Source organism: Heterodontus francisci, chromosome 32 (genome assembly GCF_036365525.1).
Source record: "Heterodontus francisci isolate sHetFra1 chromosome 32, sHetFra1.hap1, whole genome shotgun sequence".
Classification (NCBI taxonomy): Eukaryota; Metazoa; Chordata; class Chondrichthyes; order Heterodontiformes; family Heterodontidae; genus Heterodontus; species Heterodontus francisci.
Genome location: NC_090402.1, coordinates 46,454,922 through 46,478,668, shown reverse-complemented (window position 1 = coordinate 46,478,668; position 23,747 = coordinate 46,454,922). Strand labels below are relative to the sequence as shown.

Below are 23,747 nucleotides of genomic sequence, written 5' to 3'. Positions count from 1 at the left end.
GAGTGCGTTGGCATAGTCAAGTCTAGAGATGACAAAGGCATGGATGATGGTTTTAGCAGCATACGAATTAGGAGCAGGAGTAGGCTACTCGGCCCTTTATTGAATGGTTTTCCACATCCATCCTGTCAAGACCCCTCAGGATCTTATATGTTTCAACCAAGTTGCCTCTTACTCTTCTACTGTTCTAAACTCCAGCAGATACAAGCCTCGCCTGTCCAATCTTTCCTCATAAGAGAACCCGCCCATTCCAGGTATTAGTCTATTAAACCTCTTCTCAACTGCTTTCAATGCATTTACATCCTTCCTTAAATAAGGAGACCAATACTGTACACAGTACTCCAGATGTGGTCTCACCAATGCCTTGTATAGTTGAAGCATAACCTCCCTACTTCTGTATTCAATTCCCCTCGCAATAAATGATAACATTCTATTTAGCTTACCTGATTACTTGCTGAACCTGCATACTAACCTTTGCGATTCATGCACTAGGACTCCCAGATGCCTCTGCATCTCAGAACTCTGCAATCTCTCACCACTTGGATAATATGCTTTTTTTTTATTCCTGCCAAGATGGACAATTTCACATTTTCCCACATTATACCCTACTTGCCAGATCTTTGCCCACTCACTTAACCTATCCTTTGTAACCTCCTTATATCCCCTTCATAACTTACTTTCCTACCTGTCTTTGTGTCATCAGCTAATTTAGCAACCATACCTTCCGTCCCTTCATCCACGCTATTTATATAAATTGTAAAAAGTTGGGGCCCCAGCACTAATCCCCGAGGCACACCACTTGTTACATCTTGCCCCCCAGAAAATGACCCATTTTTGCCTACTCTCTTAGCTAGCCAATCTTCTAGTTATGCCAAAACGTTGCATTTAATCTTGTATTTGTGGCCACGTATTCTTGACCCCTCAATAATTGGAAAGAGTCTGCTTCTATCTACAACAAAAGCAAAATATTGCAGAAGCTGGCAATCTGAAATAAGAACAGAAAATGCTAGAAACAGTCAGCAGATGGGGCAGCATCTGTGGAGAGAGAAACTGTAATCTGAACATTGCCAGCTTTTTCTGTTACTATCTGCATCCTTTCATAACTTTAAACAATGACGATTATTATATTGCAGCAGTGAGCATCATCTGCTGTAGTATCACTTGACTTCTCTCATTCACACAGTGATGTATGACATTCTGTTATTACTGCAGGTTTTAGGCATGGCAGAGATCCAAACTCGCCTTGCTTATGTCTGCTGTGTACGGCAGCTGGAGGTGGTGAAGAACAGCGACTATTGCGAGTACATTCGACCACCTATTGACCGCTACGGAACACTGGAGTTTGGCAAATTTAATGAAATTGCAGTAAGTGGAGTTCTGTTCTCAGCTGATTTTGTTTGAATCTTTGGTTAGGGTCCAAGAGGACCAACTAGCTCATTGCTCTTTGTGTAATTGCAACTGATAGTTAATTATCTGTCAAAAGACATGCAGCTGGTGAGGGAGCCAACAAGAGGGAGCAACCTACTTGGTCTTGTCCTCACCAATCTACCTGTTGCAGATGGATCTGTCCATGACAGTATTGGTAGGAGTTCCCCCACCCAGAGATCTTGTGGAGCTGCAGTCCTGCTTTTACACTGAGTATACCCTCCATCGTGCTGTGTGGCACTACCACAGTGCTAAGTAGGGTAGATTCAGAACATTTCTAGCAGCTCAAAGCATCATGAGATACCGTAGGCTATCAACATCAGCAGAATTGTATTCCATGACATTCTGTAACCTGGCTTGGAATATTCCTACTCTACCATTACCATCGAGCCAGGAAACCAACCCTGGGTCAATGAACAGTGTAGAAGAGCATGCCAGGAACAGGACCAGGTATGCCTAAAAATGAGGTGCTAACCTGGTGAAGCTACAACGCCGAACTACCTGCATGCTAGACAGCAGAACCTGCATGCTATAGCCCAACACGAGTGCAAAAGACAAGGCTGAAGCATTTGCAACCTTCTTTAGCCAGAAGTGCCGATTACATGATTCATCTTGGCCTCTTCCTGAAGTCCCCAGCATCACAGATCCTAGTCTCTAACCAGTTCGATTCACTCCACGTGATATCAAGAAACAGTTGAGCATACTGGATACAGCAAAGGATGTGGGCCCGAGCAACATCGCTGCTGTGATGCTGGAGACTTCTGTTCCAGAACTAGACACACCTCTAGTTAAGCTGTTATAGTATAGCTACAACACTTCCGACAAAGTGGAAAATTGCTCAGGTGTGTCCTGTCCGTAAAAAAGCAGGACAAATTCAATTCAGCCAATTATTGCCCCGTCAGTCTATTTTCAATCTGGTGGAAATGATAGAAGTTGTCAGTGACAGTCCTATCAGGAGGCAGTTTCTCATCAATAACCTGCTCACTGATGCTCTGTTTGGGTGCCACCAGGACCACTTAGTTCCAGATCTCATTATAACCTTGGTCCGAACATGGACAAAAGAGCTGAATTCCAGAGATTAGGTGAGAGTGGCTACCTTGACAACAAGGTAGCTTTTGACCGAGTGTGGCATCAAGGAGCCCTAGTAAAATTGAAGTCAGTGGGAATCTTGGAAAACTCCACAGACTGGAGTCATACCTAGCACAAAGGAATATGATTATGGTTGTGGGAGACTATTCATCTCAAGCTTCAGGACATCACTGCTAGAGTTTCTCAAGGTAGTGTCCTAGGCCCAACCATCTTCAGATGCTTCATCAATGATCTTCCTTTCATCATAAGGTCAGAAGTGGGAATGTTCACTCATGATTCCACAGTGTTCAGTTCCATTCACAACTCCTCAGGTAATGAAGCAGTCTGTACCTGAACAACGTTCAGGCTTGGGCTGCTAAGCGACAAATAACATTCGCACCACTCAAGTGCCAGGCAATAACCATCTCAAACAAGAGAGAATCTAACCACTTCCCCTTGACATTCAATGACATTACCATTGTTGAATCCCCCACCATCCAACATCTTGGGGGTCACTTGACCAGAAAAGTAACTGCACTGTGCACGTAAATACTGTGGCTACAAGAGCAAGTTAAAGGCTTGGTATTCTGTGGTGAGTGCCTCACCACCTAACTCCCCAAAGTCTTTCCGCCATATACAAGTCTTAAGTCAGAAGTTTGATGGAATACTCTCCACTTGCCTGAATGAACACAGCTCTAACAACACTCAAGGGGCTCAGCAATATCCAGGACAAAACAGTCTGCTTGATTGGCACCCTAAACATTCACTCCCTCCTCCACCAGCACACTCTGGTTGCAATGTGTACTATCTACACGATGCACCTCAGCAATTCGCCAAGGCAGCTTCGACTGCACCTTCCAAAACCACAACCTCTATTACCTAGATGGACAAGGGCAGCAAATGGATCCGAACATCACCACATCCAGATACCCTTTCAAGTCACACACCATCATCGTCCCTGTGTCAAAATCCTGGAACTCCCTATCTAAAAGCACTGTGGGAGTGCCTTCACCACGCAGAGTGCAGCCTTTTAAGAAGGTGGCACACTACCTCACCTCAAGGGGGACGAGGGATGGACAATAAATGCTGGCCTTGTCAGCAATGCTCACATCCCATGAATGAATAAAAAAATGTTTAACATACTGATGAAGCAAACAATTGACCATCTAAAACATGCTTCGCGTGTCTTTTGAGTGCTGATTTACTTACAAAGTTACCAAGTATTTACAACACAGAAACTAAGGTAGTTGGGAAATTAGGTTAAAAGGTATGGTAGATAAGCAGTGGCGAATATGAAAAGAAATATTTCATAAATTTCGACAAGTACACCCTCCATAGAGAAACAAAATTCCAATGCGAAAAGTAATCCATTCTTGGCAAACTGAAGAGGTTAAGGATACTGTTAGATTAAAACAAGAGGCTTATAATGTTGCCAAGAAGAGTAGTAAGTCTGGGGATTGGGAGAGTTTTAGAAACCAGCAAACGACGACCAAAAAATTGATGGAGAAAATAGAATAGAGGTGGTCGCAGGGATAGTGAACTTTCAGAATTCCCTAGATTTTGGAATGTTCCCGGTGCATTGGAAGGTAGCAAACATAACCCCGTGAAATTGGTCAACACCAATAGCGCAAAATGGGTTTGTAGTGAATTGACAGCCGATTTTTCACTGACTCGATCTTCTTTCCACTGAAGTTCACAGAGCAATACTTTAGACTCTCTTTGGAGACTCATTGTTGATTTTACTTGGTTTAAAATTAAAAATCTTAACACTTTTTCAAGTCAATGGAAAATAAATACCAGCCTACTTGAAACTTGGCTGCTGATTTGCTACATGCCTGTTTTGCGCTGCCAGCATGGACCAGTTTCATGCCCAATATTTCTTAAATGGTGAGAAACTATTAAATGTTAGTGTCTGAGAGATTTGGGTGGCCTTGTATACAAAATGCAAATATTTAATATGTTGGGTACAACAAGCAATTAGGGGAATGGGAAGGGGTTAGAGTATAAGAGTAAACAAGTTTTTCTGCAATTGTGCGAGGCTTTTGCGAGACCACACCTGGAGTATAGTGTACAGTTTTGGTCTCCATACTTAAGGATACATTTGCATTAGAGGTGGTGCAAAGAAGGTTCACTAGATTGATTCGTGGGTTGTCCCATGAAGAGAGATTGAGTATAATAGGCATATACTTTCTGGACTTCGGAAGAATGAGAGGTGATCACATTGAAACATGTAATATTCTGAGAGGGCTTGACAGGGTAGATGCTGAGAGGCTGTTTCCCCTGGTTGGAGAGGCTAGAATTAGGGGCACAGTCTTAGAATATGGGGTTGGCCATTTTGGACTGAGATTAGGAGAAATTTCTTCGCTCTTGCGATGAGAAGGGATCTAGCCAGGGTAAAATGGAACCAAAGACTGGCAGGAAGATCTGTAAAGGAACAATGGATAATCTTTAAGGAAGAGATGCTTCTGGTACAGGCTAGGTACTTTCCAACAAGGGCGAAAGATAGGGGAACGAAAGCCAGGGCTCCTTGGATGGCGAGGGATATAGAGATTATGCTGAAACAAATAAAAGAGGGTTGTGATGCATGTCCGATGAACTCTTCAAGTGAGAACCAGGTCAAATACAATAAGTTGAGAGGGGAAGTGAAGAGGAAAATAAGACCGGCAAAGAGAGAATATGAGCATAGAATGGCAGATAACATTAAAGGGAACCAAAAACCTTCTACCAGCCTGATTCTTTAATGGAATATGGAAGTCGCTGGCAAGTCCAGCATTTGTTGCCCATCCCTAATTGCTCTTAACAACTGGGTGGCTTGCTATGCCATTTCAGAGGGCAGGTAAGGGTCAGCCACATTGCTGTGGGTCTGGAGACATGTGTAGGCCAGAACAAGTAAGGAGGCAGATTTCCTTCCCTAATGGATACTAGTGAACCAGATAGGTTTTTGCAACAATCAATGATAGTTTTATGGCACCATTACTGACACTAGCTTTCAATTTCAGATTTTATTTAATTGAATTTAAATTTCAGCAGCTGCCATGTTGGGATTTGAACCTGTGACCCCAGGGCATTAGCTTGGGCTGCTGGATTACCAGTTCAGTGACATTACCACGATGCCACCGTCTGTGCAAACGGTAAACAGGTAGTAAGAGGCGGGGTGGGGCCTATTAGGGACAAAGAGTGTGATATATGTTTAGAGGCACAAGGCAAGGCTGGAATATGTAAAGAGTACTTTGTATCAGAGTTTATTAAGGAAGAGGATGCAGACAAAGTATCGCTAGAAGCGGAGATGGTAGAGATAATGGATGGGGTGAAAATTGAGAGGGAGAAGGTACTGGAAAGGCTGGCTATGCTTAGAGTGGATAAGTCGCCTGATCCGGATGGCATACATCCGTGGTTGCTAAAGGAGGTGGGTGTGGAGACAGCAGAAGGGCTTGACATAATCTTGACTAGTTATGGGGGAGGTGCCAGAGGATTGGAGAGTGGCAAATGTAACACACTTATTCAAGAAAGGGTGTAAAGGCAGTCCTAGTAACTACAGGTCAGTCAATTTAACGTCAGTGGTAGGCAATGTTTTAGAATAATCAGGGACCAGATCAACAGGCACTTGGTGAGGTTTGAGCTAATTAAGGATAGCCAGCATAGATTTATGAAAGGCAGATCGTGCTTAAATAATCTAATTGAATTTTTGATGAAGGGAGTGCAGTAGGTGTTGTCTATATGGGTTTTTTAAGAAAGCATTTGTCAAAGTTCCACATAAAAGGCTGATTAACAAAATTCAGGCTCATGGAATAGGAGGGTTGGTGTCAGCTTGGATAAAAAATTGGCTGAAGGCCCGAAAACAGCGAGTCGTGGTAAATTGTTATTTTTAAACTGGAGGACCACTGGTTTTTTGATTTTTATAGATAACTTTGGAATTCAGAATATCGAGCAATAATTCAAAATTTGCCGATACCAAACTTGGAGGAGTGGCAAACAGTGTGGATGATGCAAATTGACTGCAACAGGACATGGATAGACTAGCAGAATGGACAGAAAAGTGGCAAATGGAATTTCAGAGAGAAATGTGAGGTGATGCATTTTGGTAGAAGGGATGGGAAAAGGTCATTTAGACTTAATGACACAGTTCTAAAGAGTGTACAGGGACAGAGGGACTTGGGGGTTCATGTACATAGATCTTTGAAGGTGGCAGAACATATTGAGAGATCAGAAAAGTATATGGGATCTTGGGCTTCAGAAATAGAGCTATTGAGTACAAAAGCAGGGAAGTTATTCTCCAGAGGACTGGAGAATAGGCAATATTGTTCCTTTGTTTAAGAAGAGTAGCAAGGATAATCCAGGAAATTATAGGCCGGTGAACCTTACGTCAGTGGTAGGGTAATTATTAGAGAGGATTCTTCGGGACAGGATTTACTCCCGTTTGGAAACAAACAAACTTATTAGCGATAGGCAGCATGGTTTTTTGAATGGGAGGTTGTGTCTCATTAATTTGATTGAGTTTTTTGAGGAAGTGACGAAGATGATTGATGAAGGAAGGGCAGTGGATGTTATCTATATGGACTTCTGTAAAGCCTTTGACAAAGTCCCTCATGGCAGACTGGTACAAAAGGTGAAGTCACACGAGATCAGAGGTGAGCTGACAAGATGGATACAGAACTGGCTCGGTCATAGAAGACAGATGGTAGCAGTGGAAGTGTGCTTTTCTGAATGGAGGGATGTGACTAGTGGTGTTCCGCAGGGATCAGTGCTGGGACCTTTGATGTTTGTAGTATATATAAATGATTTGGAGGAAAATGTAGCTGGTCTGATTAGTAAGTTTGCGGACGACGCAAAGGTTGGTGGAGTTGCGGATAATGATGAGGATTGTCAGCAGGATATATATCGGTTGGAGACTTAGGCGGAGAAATGGCAGATGGAGTTTAATCCGGGGAAATGTGAGGTAATGCATTTTGGAAGGTCTAATGCAGGTGGGAAGTATACAGTAAGGGGCAGAACCCTTAGGAGTATTGACAGGCAGAGAGATCTGGGCGTACAGGTCCACAGGTCACAAAGTGGCAACGCAGTTGGATAAGGTAATCAAGAAGGCATACGGCATGCTTGCCTTCATCGGTCAGGGCATAGAGTATAAAAATTGGCAAGTCATGCTGCAGCTCTACAGAACTTTAGTAAGGCCACACTTAGAATATTGCGTGCAATTCTGGTCGCCACACTACCAGAAGGAGGTGGAGGCTTTGGAGAGGGTACAGAAGAGGTTTACCAGGATGTTGCCTGGTATGGAGGGCATTAGCTATGAGGAGAGGTTGGATAAACTCGGATTGTTTTCACTGGAACGACGGAGGTGGAGGGCGACATGATGGAGGTTTACGAAGTTATGAGCGGCATGGACAGAGTGGATAGTCGGAAGCTTTTTCCCAGGGTGGAAGAGTCATTTACTAGGGAACATAGGTTTAAGGTGAGAGGGGCAAAGTTTAGAGGGGATGTGCGAGGCAAGTTCTTTACACAGAGGGTGGTGAGTGCCTGGAACTTGCTGCCGGGGGAGGTGGTGGAAGCAGTTACGATAGCGACGTTTAAGAGACATCTTGACAAATACATGAATAGGATGGGAATAGAGGGATACAGTCCCTGGAAGTGCAGAAGGTTTTAGTTTAGGCAGACATCAAGATCGGCGCAGCCTTGGAGGGCCAAATGGCCCGTTCCTGTGCTGTACTGTACTTTGTTATGCTGAACCCTTATAAAGCTCTGGTTAGGACGCAACTAGAGTATTGCATCCAGTTCTGGTCAGCGCACCTTCGAAGGGATGTGAGGGTCCTTGAGAGATTGCAGAGGAGATTTACCAGAATGGTTCCAGTGATGAGGAATTTTAGCAACAAGGTTAGGTTGGAGAAACTGGGGTTGTTCTCCTTGGAGCAAAGGAGATTGTGGGGAGATCTGGTAGAGATTTACAAGATTATGACCGGTTTCGATAAGCTATACAAAGAAAAATTGTTCCCATTAACTGATGGTGGAAGGATCCGGAGACACAGATGTAAGGGTTTGGGCAAGAGACGCCGGGGGAATGTGAGGATGAACTTCTTTATGCAGCGAGTAGTAATGACCTGGAACTCACTGCTTATGAGGGTTCAAGAAGCAGAGACAATCAGTGATTTCAAAAGGAAATTGGATGGACACATAAAGGAAATAAGCGTACAGGGCTATGGGAATAGGACTGACTAGATTGCTCTACAGAGGGCTGGCAAGGACTCAGTGGACCGAATGGCGGTCTCCTGTGCCGTAAATAACTCTGACTCTATGACCTACTCCTGCCCCTATTTTATATGTTCTTAACCAGGCCATTTGGCCCTACACATCCCTGCCGCTGTTTATCCTCCATATGAGCTTCCTCCTACCCTTTCTTCATCTAACCCCATCAACATATCCTCCTATTCATTTCTCCCTCATGTGCTTATCTAGCTTTCCCTTGAATGTAAGGGAACAACCTCACAATCTCCATACATCCGCCCAGGCATGCACCATGGAGAGGTCACTCCATGGTTGCCTCACAGCGACCGAAACAACACGGAAGGCAGCAGTTACGCTTTATAAGTCCAGCTCAATTGGCGTAGAGATTGGGCACCACGGGTTGCCTTTGTCGGTGGTAAAGGTCATTGCATCTCACTGGACAGCTACTGCCCGCCTCAAACCGGGCAGCCCCCGGTCAGTAAGGTTCTGTCCCGCCACAGTCCACCTGCTTCAATGGGTGCTTGGAGCTCAGGGTCATTGCCTGACAAGTGGACTGTAACACCACACCAAACAGCGCGGCAAAAAAAGGAAAGGTACCAGCCCTTCGGTTTGCAAGCTGGAACGTCAGAACTCTGTCTCCTGGCCTGTTGGAAGACCTTACACAAATCAACGATTCTTGGAAGACCACCATCATTAACAACGAGCTCAGTAGACTCAATGTGGACATTGCGTGCGGATATCTAAGAGAGCAAGACTACATCTTCTACTGGCAGGGTAGGGATCCTGAAGAACCAAGACAGCATGGAGTGGGCTTCGCCATCAGAAACTCTTTGCTCAGCATGATAGAGCCTCCCTCAAATGGCTCGGAACGCATACTGTCCATCTGACTGTTCACTGCCTCTGGTCCAGTACACCTACTCAGCATCTATGCTCCAACACTCTGCTCCCCACCTAAAGCTAAAGACTAGTTCCACGAGGAACTCCATAATATCATTAGTAGCATCCCCAATACCGAACACCTGTTCCCGCTGGGGAACATTAATGCCAGGGTTGGGGCCGACCATGACTCATGGCCCTCCTGCCTTGGGCGCTATGGCATTGGAAGGATGAATGAGATTGGACAGAGACTGCTTGAGTTGTGTACCTATCATAACCTCTGCATCACCAACTCATTCTTTTACACTAAATCCTGTCACCAGGTTTCTTGGAGGCATCCAAGATCACGTCGTTGGCACCAGCTGGACCTCATCGTCACAAGGCGAGCCTCCTTAAACAGCGTTCAAATCACACGCAGCTTCCACAGTGCGGACTGCGACACTGACCACTCCCTGGTGTGCAGCAAGGTTAGACTCAGACCAAAGAAGCTGCATCACTCCAAGCAGAAGGGCTGCCAGTGCATCAACACTAGCAGAATTTCTCATCCACAGCTGTTAGATAAGTTTCTAAATTCACTTGAAAAAGTTCTTCAAAACACTCTTAAAGGGGATGTAGAGACCAAGTGGGCCCACATCAGAGACGCCATCTATTGCAAACATGTGAAGCGGAATGCAGACTGGTTTCAATCTCACTTTGAAGAACTGGAACCTGTCATAGCCGCTAAGCGCATTGCACTGCTGAACTACAAGAAAGCCCCCAGCGAGTTAACATCCGTAGCACTTAAAGCAGCCAGAAGCGCTGCACAAAGAACAGCCAGGCGCTGCGCAAATGACTACTGACAACACCTATGCAGTCATATTCAGCTGGCCTCTGGCACTGGAAACATCAGAGGAATGTATGATGGCATTAAGAGAACTTTTGGGCCAACCATCAGGAAGATTGTCCCCCTCAAATCTAAATCAGGGGACACAATCACTGACCAACGCAAGCAAATGGACCGCTGGGTGGAGCACTACCTAGAACTGTACTCCAGGGAAAATGTTGTCACTGAGACCGCCCTCAATGCAGCCCAGTCTCTGCCAGTCATGGGTGAGCTGGACGTACAGCCATCAAAATCGGAATTCAGTGATGCCATTGATTCTGTAGCCAGCGGAAAGGCTTCTGCGAAGGACGGCATTACCCCTGAAATAATCAAGAGTGCCAAGCCTGCTATACTTTCAGCACTACATGAACTGCTTTGGGATGAGGGAGCAGTACTACAGGACATGCGCTGTGCCGATATCATCACCCTGTATAAGAACAAGGGTGACCGCGGTGACTGCAACAACTACCATGGAATCTCCCTGCTCAGCATAGTAGGGAAAGTCTTCGCTTGAGTCATTTTAAACAGGCTCCAGAAGCTGGCTGAGCGTGTCTACCCTGAGGCACAGTGTGGCTTTCAAGCAGAGAGATCCACCATTGACATGCTGTTCTACCTTCACCAGCTACAGGAGAAATGCCGTGAACAACAGATGCTCCTCCACGTTGCTTTCATTGATCTCACCAAAGCCTTTGACCTCGTCAGCAGACGTGGTCTCTTCAGACTACTAGAGAAGATCGGATGCCCACCAAAGCTACTAAGTATCATCACCTCATTCCATGACAATATGAAAGGCACAATTCAGCATAGCAGTGTCTCATCAGACCCCTTTCGTATCCTGAGTGGCGTGAAACAGAGCTGTGTTCTCGCACCTACAATGTTTGGGATCTTCTCCTCCCTGCTGCTCTTGCACGCGTTCAAGTCTTCAGAAGAAGGAACTTTCCTCCGCACAAGATCAGGTGGCAGGCTGTTCAACCTTGCCCGTCTAAGAGCAAAGACCAAAGTACGGAAAGTCCTCATCAGGGAACTCCTCTTTGCTGACGATGCTGCATTAACATCTCACACAGAAGAGTGTCTGCAGAGATTCATCCTTCGGATTGCGGCTGTCTGCAACGAATTTGGCCTAACCATCAGCCTCAAGAAAACGAACATCATGGGACAGGATGTTAGAAATGCTCCATCCATCAATATCGGTGACCACGCTCTGAAAGTGGTTCAAGAGTTCACCTACTTAGGCTCAACTATCACCAGTAACCTGTCTCTCGATGCAGAAATCAACAGGCGCATGGGAAAGGCTTCCACTGCTATGTCCAGACTGGCCAAGAGAGTGTGGGAACATGGCGCACTGACACGGAACACAAAAGTCCGAGTGTTTCAAGCCTGTGTCCTCAGTACCTTGCTCTATGGCAGCGGGGCCTGGACAACGTATGTCAGCCAAGAGCGACGTCTCAATTCATTCCATCTTCGCTGTCTCCGGAGAATCCTTGGCATCAGGTGGCAGGACCGTATCTCCAACACAAGGAAGTCCTCGAGGCGGCCAACATCCCCAGCATATACACCCTACTGAGCCAGCGGCGCTTGAGATGGCTTGGCCATGTGAGCCGCATGGAAGATGGCAGGATCCCCAAGGACACATTGTACAGCGAGCTCGTCACTGGTATCAGACCCACCGCCGTCCATGTCTCCGCTTTAAAGACGTCTGCCAACGTGACATGAAGTCCTGTGACATTGATCACAAGTTGTGGGAGTCAGTTGCCAGCGATTGCCAGAGCTGGCAGGCAGCCATGAAGGCGGGGCTAAAGTGTGGCGAGTCGAAGAGACTTAGTTGGCAGGAAAAAAGACAGAAGCGCAAGGGGAGAGCCAACTGTGTAACAGCCCCGACAACCAATTTTATCTGTAGCACCTGTGGAAGAGTCTATCACTCTAGAGTTGGCCTTTATAGCCACTCCAGGTGCTGCTTCACAAGCCACTGACCACCTCCAGGCGCTTACCCATTGTCTCTCGAGACAAGGAGGCCAAAGAAACCAGGCCATTTTGCCCTACACATCCCTGCTGCTGTTTATCCGCCACATGAACGTCCTCCTACCCTTTCTTCAACTAACCCCCATCAACATATCCTCCTATTCGTTTCTCCCTCGTGCTTATCTAGCTTTCCCTTGAATGCATCTATGCTATTTGCCTCAATGACTTTTTGTGGTAGTGAGTTCCACATTCTAACCATTCTCTGGATAAAGATGTTTCTCCTGAATTCCTGATTGGAATTATTGGTGACTATCTTATATTTATGGTCCCATGTCCTGGTCTTGCCCACAAGTGGAAACTACTTCTACTCTATCAAACCTTTTCATAATCTTGACGACCTCTATCAGATCACCCCTCAGTCTTCTCTTTTCTAGAAAAAGTGCCCGAGTCTGTTGAATCTTTCCTGTTAGGTATAACCCCATCAGTTCTGGTATCCTTCTAATAAAGGAACATCTGTAATTATGGGTGACTTTAATCTGCAGATAGATTGAGCAAATCAAATTAGTCACAATAGTGTAGAGGAGGAATTCTTGGAGTGTTTATGGGATGGTTTTCTGGTCCAATACTTTGAGGAACCAACTAGAGAACAGGCCATCCTAGACTGGGTATTGTGTAATGAGAGAGGAATAATTGACAATCTTGTGGTGCGAGACCCCTTGGGGACGAGCGACCATAATATGATAGAATTATTGATCAAGATGGAGAGTGATGTAGTTGATTTTGAGACTAGGGTCCTGAATCTTAGTAAAATAAACTACGAAGGTATGAGGCGTGAGTTGGCCATGACGGATTGGGAAACATTACTTAACAGGAATGACGGTGGATCGGCAATGGCAAACATTTAAAGAGCGCATGGATGAACTGCAACAATTGTTTATCCTTGTCTGGCGCAAAAGTAAAAGGGGAAACGTAGCCAAACCATGGCTTACAAGGGAAATTAGAGATAGCATTAGATCCAAGGAAGAGGTATATAAATTTGCCAGGAAAAACAACAGACCCGACGATTTGGAGCAGTTTAGAATTCAGAAAAGGAGGACCAAGGGATTGATTAAGAAGGGGAAAATAGAGTACGAGAGCAAGCTTGCGGGGAACATAAAAACGGACTATAAAAGCTTTTATAGGTATGTGAAGAGAAAAAGATTAGTGAAGACAAATTTAGGTCCCTTACAGTCAGAAACAGGGGAATTTATTATGGGGAACAAAGAAATGGCTGACCAACTAAATGCATACTTTGGTTCTGTCTTCACAAAGGAGGACACACATATACCAGAAATGTTGGGGAACACAGCGTTTAGTGAGAGAGAGGAACTGCAGGAAATCGGTATTAGTAGAGAAATGGTGTTGGGGAACTTGATGGGATTGAAGGCCGATAAATCCCCAGGGCCTGATGGTCTGCATCCCAGAGTACCTAAGGAAGTGGCCCTAGAAATAGTGGATGCATTGGTGGTCATCTTCCAAGATTCTATAGACTCTGGAACAGTTCCTACAGATTAGAGGGTAGCTAATGTAACCCCACTATTTAAAAAGGGAGGTAGAGAGAAAGCAGGGAATTGTAGACCAGTCAGCCTGACGGTAGTAGCGAAAAGTCTAGAGTCCATTATCAAAGATTTTTATAGCAGAGCACTTAGAGATCAGTGGTAGAATTGGGCAGAGTCAGCATGGATTTATGAAAACGAAATCATGCTTGACAAATCTACTAGAACTCTTTGAGGATGTAACTAGTAGAGTTGATGAGGAGCCAGTGGAGGTGGTTTATTTGGACTTTCAGAAGGGCGGCGCAGTGGTTAGCACCGCAGCCTCACAGCTCCAGTGACCCGGGCTCGGTTCTGGGTACTGCCTGTGCGGAGTTTGCAAGTTCTCCATGTGACTGCATGGGTTTCTGCCGGGTGCTCCGGTTTCCTCCCACAACCAAAGACTTGCAGGTTGATAGGTAAATTAGCCATTGTAAATTGCCCCTAATGTAGGTAGGTGGTAGGAGAATGGTGCGGATGTGATAGGGAATATGGGATTAATGTCGGATTAGTATAAATGGGTGGTTGTTGGTTGGCACAGACTCTGGCCGAAGGCCTGCTGTATCTCTCTATGACTCGATAAGGCTTTCGACAAAGTCCCACATGAGCGATTAGCATGTAAAATTAAAGCGCATGGGACGGGGGTAGTGTATTGCAATGGATAGAAAATTGGTTGGCGGACAGGAAACATAGAGTAGGGATAAATGGGTCTTTTTCCGAATGGCAGGCAGTGACTAGTGGGGTACTGCAGGGATCGGTGCTAGGACCCCAGCTATTCACAATATACATTAATGATTTAGATGAGGGAACTAAATGTAATATTTCCAAATTTGCAGATGACACAAAACTGGGTGGGAGGGTGAGTTGTGAGGAGGTTGCAAAGAGGCTTCATGGTGATTTGGGCAAGTTGAGTGGGCTAATGCATGGCAGATGCAGTATAATGTGGATAAATGTGAGGTTATCCACTTTGGTAGCAAAAACAGGAAGGCAGATTATTATCTGAACGGCTATAAACTGAGAGGGGAATATGCAGCGAGACCTGGGTGTTCTCGTACACAAGTCGCTGAAGGTAAGCATGCAGGTCCAACAGGTGGTAAAAAAGGCAAATGGTATGTTGGCCTTCATAGCGAGAGAATTCGAGTACAGGAGCAGGGATGTATTGCTGCAATTATACAGGGTCTTGGTGAGGCCACCCCTGGGAATATTGTGTGCAGTTTTGGTCTCCTTATCTGAGGAAGGATGTTCTTGCTATAGAGGAAATGCAGCGAAGGTTTACCAGACTGATTCCTGGGATGGCAGGACTGACGTATGATGAGAGATTGAGTCGGTTCGGATTATATTCGCTGGCGTTCAGAAGAGTGAGGGGGGAGCTCATAGAAACCTATAAAATTCTAACAGGACTTGACAGGGTAGATGCAGGAAGGATGTTCCCGATGGTGGGGAGTCCAGAACCAGGGGTCATAGTCTAAGGATACGGGTAAACCTTTCAGGACTGAGATGAGAAATTTCTTCACCCAGAGAATGGTGAGCCTGTGGAATTCGCTACCACAGAAAGCAGTTGAGGCCAAAACATTGTATGTTTTCAAGAACGAGTTTGATATAGCCCTTGGGTCTAAAGGGATCAAAGGTATGGGGCGAAAGCAGGAACAGGCTACTGAGTTGGATGATCAGCCATGATCATAATGAATGGCGGAGCAGGGCCGAAGCGCCGAATGGCCTACTACTCCTATATTCTATGTTTTTCTAAATCTTTTTTTGCACCTTCTCCAGTGCTTCTATATCCTTTTTGTAATATGGAGACCAGAATTGTTCACAGTAATCTAAGTGTGGTCTCACCAAAGTTCCATGCAAGTTTAACATAACTTCTGTTTTTCAGTTCTCTTCCTTTCGTGTCTGCTGTAGCTGATTGGTAGCACTCACTTCTGAGTCAGAAGATTGTGGGTTCAAGCTCCAGTCCAGTGACATGAGCACAAAAATCTAGGCTGACATTCTGGTGCAGTACTGAGGGAGTGTTGCACGGTTGGAGGTGCCACCTTTTGGATGAGACATTAAGCCAAGGACCCTTCTTCCCTCTCGGGTGGACATCACTGATCCCATTACAGTATTTCAAAGAAGAGCAGGGGCATTCTCCCCAGTGTCCTGGCCAATATTTATCACTTTATCAAAAAACATATTTTCTGATCATTACCACAGTGCTGTTTGTGGGAGCTTGCTGTGTGCAAATTAGCTGCTACATTTCCTATTTTATAGCAGTGACTACATTTGAAGAGTACTTCATTGACTGTAAATCACTTGGGACATCCTGAGGTTATGAAAGATGCTATAGAAATACAGATCTTTGTAGAAATGCACGCCCGTTTGCTTTGATGCATAGCTTTGTTTTTCGAATGACTTTTTACCTGTGGTTCCTACGCAGGAAGTGGGCTACCAGCATGGAAAGACACTATTTGAGCTATGGAACAGGAGTGGAGTCATCGATAATATCCTGAAAGACAGGCCAATAGATAACGTCGCCAAGACACGGCCCTCTGATGTAAGTTTGACTTTCATTAACACTGGAGTCTAGAATGGTATCTGCAACACACCTGAGCTCTTCTGAATATTGTAGCAAGTCAATGCTTGTTGATGCCACCCATCATACAGGAACCACATTAATTTGTTTAGAATGTTTACTTGCCATTTCAAAACTGTTTTCAGTTTTGGACAGACTATTCTTCCATGAGCTAGGAATGCACTGCTTACTTCAAGAGACTGGGGATACTCTACGTAAAATGTAATTTATTCTGTGCTGCTGTTACGCTGTGCTATCTTTACCACTAACGCTGAGCGTACTACGTGTTAACCCTGCCACTTGCTCTCCTTTGTCCAACGTTATCCACTTACCTCTAATATCCTCTCTGTGGGCCACAGTTATATGTTTCTTTGTGTCATTTCACGTCAATTTTTTTTAATTAACTTTATTTTTTCACAAATGTTGTGTACACATTCCAAGCTTGGTGACACACAACCATCATTACTTGATCTCGTTGTCGCTCCTACTCCATTTCAAGCTTGAGGCCCTTGCCCTTAGTTTCACAATGAAAAATTGTCACGCCAAGAAAGCATCATTCTTGTACATGTACATGGGAGGTCCTGTCAATGTTCAATATATGATGTTGCAACTTTTTCATGACTCTGATAGCATGTAGCATGGGGTGCTCAAAACTGAGAAGTAGTCCAACCACTCTTGGTTACAGGCTTGGGAGAGAGAGCGAGTTTAACCTTAAACTGTGCCATCCAATTGGTTCATTTGTATCTGACTGACTAATCCCTTTTTGAATTTGGGAGGGCAGATAGTCCAAATCTAGAATCCAATTCCGCTTAACTTTTTTTTCTGGGATAAAGCGAAAGGGCTGATCTGTTGTGGGCAATTGGAAAATCACCTGAAAAGAAACAGTTGAACTCTCAGAGATGTATTAATAGGCACCATACAGTATGATATTCCTTGAAGAAAAGTGAAATGTGTACCCTAAACAAGTTATTTATAGAGGATTAGCTTAGATCTTAGAATTGTGATTTTTTTAAAATTATTTTGCCCACTAAGGGTTTGGTGGAAAGGTATTTACTGCAAATTTTGCATTATATTATGTGGCTGTTTCTTATGTGCTTGTTCACCATTTTGTGAAATAAATTTGTTTGAAGTTTAAACATAAAACCAGATCTGCTGTGATACTTTGTTGCATTTCAAATACGCGAGTGAAATACAATGAAGGCAGAAACAAGTCCATTAGCTAAAAGATGTTACCAGCCAGGTTTACACATCACCGAAAACTTAGCGAGATCTCCTGGCAAGGAAAGATCCTCTCTCAATGGGATGGGGAGGTGGAACTCACCCATGAGAGTGATCTAAGAGATTGGAAATCATCTAGAATAAGGTGATCAAAAGAAACCAAAATCTATATTCCTTAAGGTTTAGAAGAATGAAAGGTGATCTCATTGAAATGTGAACTTCTTCAGGGGCTTGATATGGTTGATGCTGGGAGGATATTTCCCCTGGCTGGGGAGTCTAGAGCTAGGAGTCACAATCTCATTAAGTGGTTGGCCATTTAGATTTGAAATGAAGAGACATTTCGCCACTCAAATGGTTGTGAATCTTTTGAATTCTCTACCTCAGAGGCTGTAGTTGCTCAGTCATTGAGTATATTCAAGACAGAGAGTGATTAGATTTTTGGATACTAAGGGAATCGAGGGGTATAGCATTAGTGCAGGAAGATATGGGTTGATGTAGAACTTCAACCATGATCCTATTAAATGGAGGAGCAGACTCAAAGTGACAAATGCCCTACTCCAACTCTTATTTCTTCCATTTTTATGTTCTTAAATGATCTTTCTCATCCATATTTATTTTGTGATCTTGTAATGTTATTCTTTATTATGGTCTGCGAAAGAGCTTAGTATTGCTGTGAGGCTAGCTGGTCCACAGTTACCTGGTTTACCTCTTACCCTGATTTTGAGCAGAATTCTTGCATTCACCTTTCTGCAGTCTTTTGGTACAATTCTGGTTCTGAAGGGTTTTAGAAAACTCAGTCTGCAGTTTCATTCCTAACCCTTCTCACTGGAGAGTAACCCAGTGATTCATTAACCCTTTCAATACTGCTTGCTCAATCTATATCTATTAGTTGTTCCATCACATCCTCCCCAGTACTTCAGTAGCCTCTCCTTCACCGTGTGTGTCCGTGTGTATATGTACATTATGATTTGTGAAACACTATCTAGCTCTCTGTATGTATGTGCGTGTGTAATAAAAACAGAAATTGCTGGAAATACTCAGCAGGTCTGGCAGCATCATGTGGGGAGAGAAGCAGAGTTAACTATTTCCAGCATTTTCTGTTTTATTTCAGGTTTCCAGCATCTGCAGTGTTTTGCTTTTATTTCTGTGTGTACCTTAGTTTGAGAACACTATCCAGCTGTTTATGGTCTGTTGGACACTCTCCAGCTCTGTGTGTGTGTACCGTGGTCTATGGGTGTCCCTCCCTCTAGCACTCTCTCTACCATGATCTGTGGACGTCTCTCCATTTCTGTGTGCTTTCCTGCAAATACTGTACTTAAGGTGAAGTATAAAAACACAGGGCCACCATTAGAAAATGGGGGCATTTTAGAGGTCAACACACTGCTGTTATTGAAACGTTCTGCTGTCGGAGCCAGTGACCTCAGGTTGGGAGTATTTTATTGCATCAAGCCATTTCTCCAGACCTTGATCATAAATAATCTTCCACAAACTGCTTCAGAATCTCATTACACTTGAGGTTTGTGCAGTAGCCACACTTCACATCAGTATGCTCTGTGATGAAAGCTGCTTTCTTCGTATTCATCTTCAATCTCTTTCTTTGCAACCTTTTCTACTCCTTTACACAGCATTAACTTACTGAAACACCATCCTGTAACTTTCTTTAAGTGGCTCATTACTAACTGATGCGTAAATGTTTCATTGTCGTTCCGTCTCATCAGAACCTTGAGTCACTTTTTTCTCCTAAATGCCCAGTTTTTCTCCATTTCTTTAAAGCTGTGATGGATGCAGTCTGCTTTTGTTCTGTCACTTTGTCTCCCAGATTGTTAGCGAGTCTGGCACCCCACCCCCCCTGCTTCTGTCTTGGTTTTGCCCTTACAGGGAAATGGGGTGGGGGAGAGAGCTTTCACAGCTCCTGAGTAAATCAAAGGGTGGTCAAATGCCCTGAGGAATGTGTGTCCGTCTTTAAAGTTGCTCACTCTTGCTTTTTGTGCTTTTAGAATTATTTTCAATTTGAAATGAATAATTTAAACTGACCAACCTGGAAGAGCTTCTGAAATAGCTCAACAGGTTTATTCAGTGCAGAGTGAAGCCTCGCAGACCATGAAGATGGCTAGGTTGAAGCCTATTGGGCCAAATTTTCAGTTTTCAAAATGATGTGGGGTACAAAAAGAAAAACTTGCACCTTTATGACCTCAGGAAGTCCCAAAGCACTTTGCAACCAATACTTCTGAACTGTAGTCACTGTTGTAATGTTCAATTAAAATTTCAAATACACATTGGCTTTCAAAAACTTGCTGATCCTTTTGAAAGGCTCACACAGGTTTGGCTGCGCACTGATTATCTGCAACTGCAGCCAACTGTGTAACAGCCCCGACAAACAAATTTCTCTAGCACCTGTGGAAGAGTCTGTCACTCTAGAATTGGCTTTATAGCCACTCCAGGCGCTGCTTCACAAACCACTGACCACCTCCAGGCACTTATCCATTCTCTCGAGATAAGGAGGCCAAAGAAGAGTTCTTGGTGTTCCCAGTTGTATTTGAAAGACTGAAGGAAAGGACCATTCTGATAATTTGAGATACTAAATTTAAGCTGGTGGGCAGTCTGTGGAGAATAACTATTGGAAATGATGCTGAATTTTTTTTGAAACGAGACATCTTGTGAGACCACAGACAGGCCTTTAGATGGGATTTCCTTCTAGAATATTTTCACTTTCCTCCCCCCACTGGACCCCTACTTATTATAAACAAAATTGATGACCACACTCTCATTAGTTTACTCCATAGCATTGGACCATGTGTGATATTTGATGCCTTTTCACTGAGGTGGTAGGGCTAGATGGGAGTCATGTAATGTGATGAATGGAGGTAGGTTGGGCATTTCTACCCCAACCTTCCCCCCCCCCCCCACCCCTTTTCCCCCCCCCCCCCCCCCCATTTACCTAGCAGAAAGGAAGAAACTCTTTCCACTGGTAGGAGGGCTGGTAACCAGTGGCCACAGCTTTAAAGTAATCGGCAAAAAAGCAGAGGGAGCTGAGGGGAATTTTTTATGCAGCAAGTTATGATGATCTGGAATCCACTTGTTTGAAAAGGTGGTGGAAGCAGATTCAGTCATAACTTCCAATGGTAATTGGAGATAAGTATTTGGAAAAGAAAAATTTGCAGGGTTATGAGGAAAGAGCAGGGAGTGGGACTAATCGGATAGCTCTTTTATCGAGCATGATGGATCGAATGACCTCCTTCAGTGTTGTATGATTCTGTGGGAGGAAGAGCAGGCACAATACACTCACTCATGCACTTTTTTGGGGAGACACTGAATGAAGAGGAGGAATCATCCTGGGCTGTTGCACATCACATAGCAGCTGCTTTGTGCTGTCTGCCTTATGAGTTGTGTGCCATAGGATGAGGTCAAAGGAAAGTAAGTCTTGCCATCAATTAAAAAAAAGGAATATTTCTTCGATTCCCTTTGTATTGTATATGTTACACTACATATTTATTTAAAAATCTATTGTCTGTGCACATTTCCTGTTCTACTTTTCTGTCATAATTTCTGGTCATGGCTTTTTATGTCACCACTTCACATTGTGGAACTGCTTATATAAGCACTTATAGTGGGAATCCTGTATATAAATATTTTCCTGTAACCATGTTGTTGCAGACTATAGCCAGTGGTAAGTGCTGTGGCTGAGATTTTGAAATCTCCCTCCCAATCACGATTTTATATGTTTGGAAAAAAAGTATTGACTGATCATGGACAATGCAGCCAACAATTTACTATCTTATATTAAAAATCTTACGTCTGTGAGAACTTCTTGTCTAATCTCCTGTTGACATGTTTTGTTCACAGTTTTGAGTTAACTTTTCCCACAGTTATTTTTTATTTCCACATTTCCTATTTAATTTTCCTATGTCAACTATCCTTGGTCATGGTGTAATTATAGGCTTTGTCCACCAAATGGCTCTGTAGTTTTGAAATTTGCTTATATTTGTAAACTCTGGCCAATGGTGGTGATGTGCTGCTTTTCAGAGGCCATATCCATCATCTTGTCATCCCCAAATAAGTAATATTTTTAACTTGATTTGTTTTATGTTGATTTTTAATTTTAATCTTTTGTGCCTTTTTCACTCTCTTCTCTCCCTCTCCCTAGATCAATTTTCAGTCATTTAAGTCCTGCTGCCCAATCGCACATTGCCTCCAAACCTAGGTATAATTGCTGTCCTGTCCTGGGTGTCTCCACTCCCTGGCTCGCTCTCAGCCACTCACTGACCCATTGTTGCAATTGTAGGTCACTGAATGGCCTGCAGTCTGATCTGTGGCTCTCGTCGAGTCTTAACGGCTGCTCAGTAATTGCAGCCAATTTCTCTGGTATATCTTGGTGCTTCTGTTTCTTCACCACTCTGTGGCAGTGACACCAAACCACCTGCGCCTCAGTTGTTTACCCACTTACACTTCTCTTTAACGTTCTTGTATTTATTATGCTTGTAGCAGTACTACTTAGTTAATTATCATGCTACGCACAGTTTTAAGGTTATTCCCAAATGGGAGCTAGTTTGATGAGCGGTACATCAAAGCGGGATGTTAAGGGAACATGGCACAATATTTGGGGGTAATGCAGATATTATAGGACAAGTTAGAAGTCAGAGAAGAATATTAGGGTGCAAATGGACTATGTATCAGACCAGGATGTTAATTGAATAGGCCACAATATTCTGGGGTAATGGAGGTATATATTAGGTGGAGGGGCAGTGGGGATGATGAGCAGGGACAGTGGGAGGAGGTATGGCGTAAATGGGGCTGAAGGGGGAGGGGCTCGGAGGGTCCAAGGTCAGAAGCATGCAACAGAGAGAGGATTCAACATGGGAGCAGTGGGGACAGGGGGATTGGGGCAATTGGGCAACAGAAGTTAGAAGTGGGGTAAATGGGTTGTGTTTGACAATGGAGGGTCAGCAGCAATATGATGCACCCCATCCAAATCCTTTCTGGCCTTGCCCACAATTCAAACCCGCTACATCCCTAATCATCTAACTGTTGCTGGATCACTGCCTGCACCTACCTCCCACCACCTATAACCCATCTCGTAACCCTCCTGGCTACATCATTACCATCAATTGCCACCTTCTAAAATTCTGTCCTACGGCCATTCGCAGCTCCCTCTCCAACCAACAGCCCACCACTGCCACTAAAAGTTAGAGCATGACTCTCCCTTCTCCATCACGTCACTCCCCTACCACCCCTGCACACCCCCCCCCCCCCCCACTTTATAATCAAAAGGTAAGAATGAAAGAGACAAACAGAATGTTAACAATAGATTGTGAATAGCAAGGGACAAGAAAACAACACACACAACAACTACCCTGAAACGATCGATACAGAAAATAAAGGACAGATTGTGTCTGCCGTCATCCCATACGCGATGCCACAGGACATCTGCTAGTTGGTGCAGGCCTGACTCTGGCCTAATGTCCAAGCTATCTGGTTATGTTGCACAGTAGAAACACTGAATCAATCAGATACTGTGAAAAAGAATTTCCCACCCTGCACTGCACATTCCTGCACCTCTAATTGGCCCAATGCTGCCGGGGGGAAATACCAGCAGCACAATGCATAATGTTTGAGATTTATTTAGAAATTATGGAAGATAAAGAAAACAAAAACATTTCCTGCTCTAGCATTGATCTGTGTCAGAGATACTAATTAATCTAAATTTGCTTAATTTATATAAATTTTGCTTCCTACTCCCTACCTCATGGGTAATAAATAACAGTGCAAAGGAACATTAGGAACTTAAGTAGGCTATTCTGGCCCTCAAGCCTGTTCCATCATTCAGTTAAACCATTTACTCACCTAAGCTCCATATTCTTTGATAAGCTTACCCAAGAAAAATCGATTGATCTCAGTCTTGAAAGCTCCAATTCTCTCAGCATCTGCAGCCTTCTGGGAGAGAGCGCCAGATTTCTGCTACCCTCTGTGTGAAAGGGAGCTTCCTCATTTTGTGCCTGAATAAATG

The 23,747-nt window shown here is 44.1% G+C and overlaps 1 protein-coding gene across 2 annotated transcripts in view; it reads left to right on the top strand.

The window, feature by feature from the left end:
- pnpla7b (patatin-like phospholipase domain containing 7b) overlaps positions 1 to 23,747 on the top strand; it is a 382,057-nt gene that overhangs the window by 339,793 nt on the left and 18,517 nt on the right. For both annotated transcript variants that reach the window (XM_068012742.1, XM_068012741.1), the window contains 2 exons: positions 1,210 to 1,362; positions 16,391 to 16,507. In XM_068012742.1, coding sequence (XP_067868843.1) covers positions 1,210 to 1,362; positions 16,391 to 16,507 — 270 coding nt within the window. The remainder of the gene's footprint in view (positions 1 to 1,209; positions 1,363 to 16,390; positions 16,508 to 23,747) is intronic.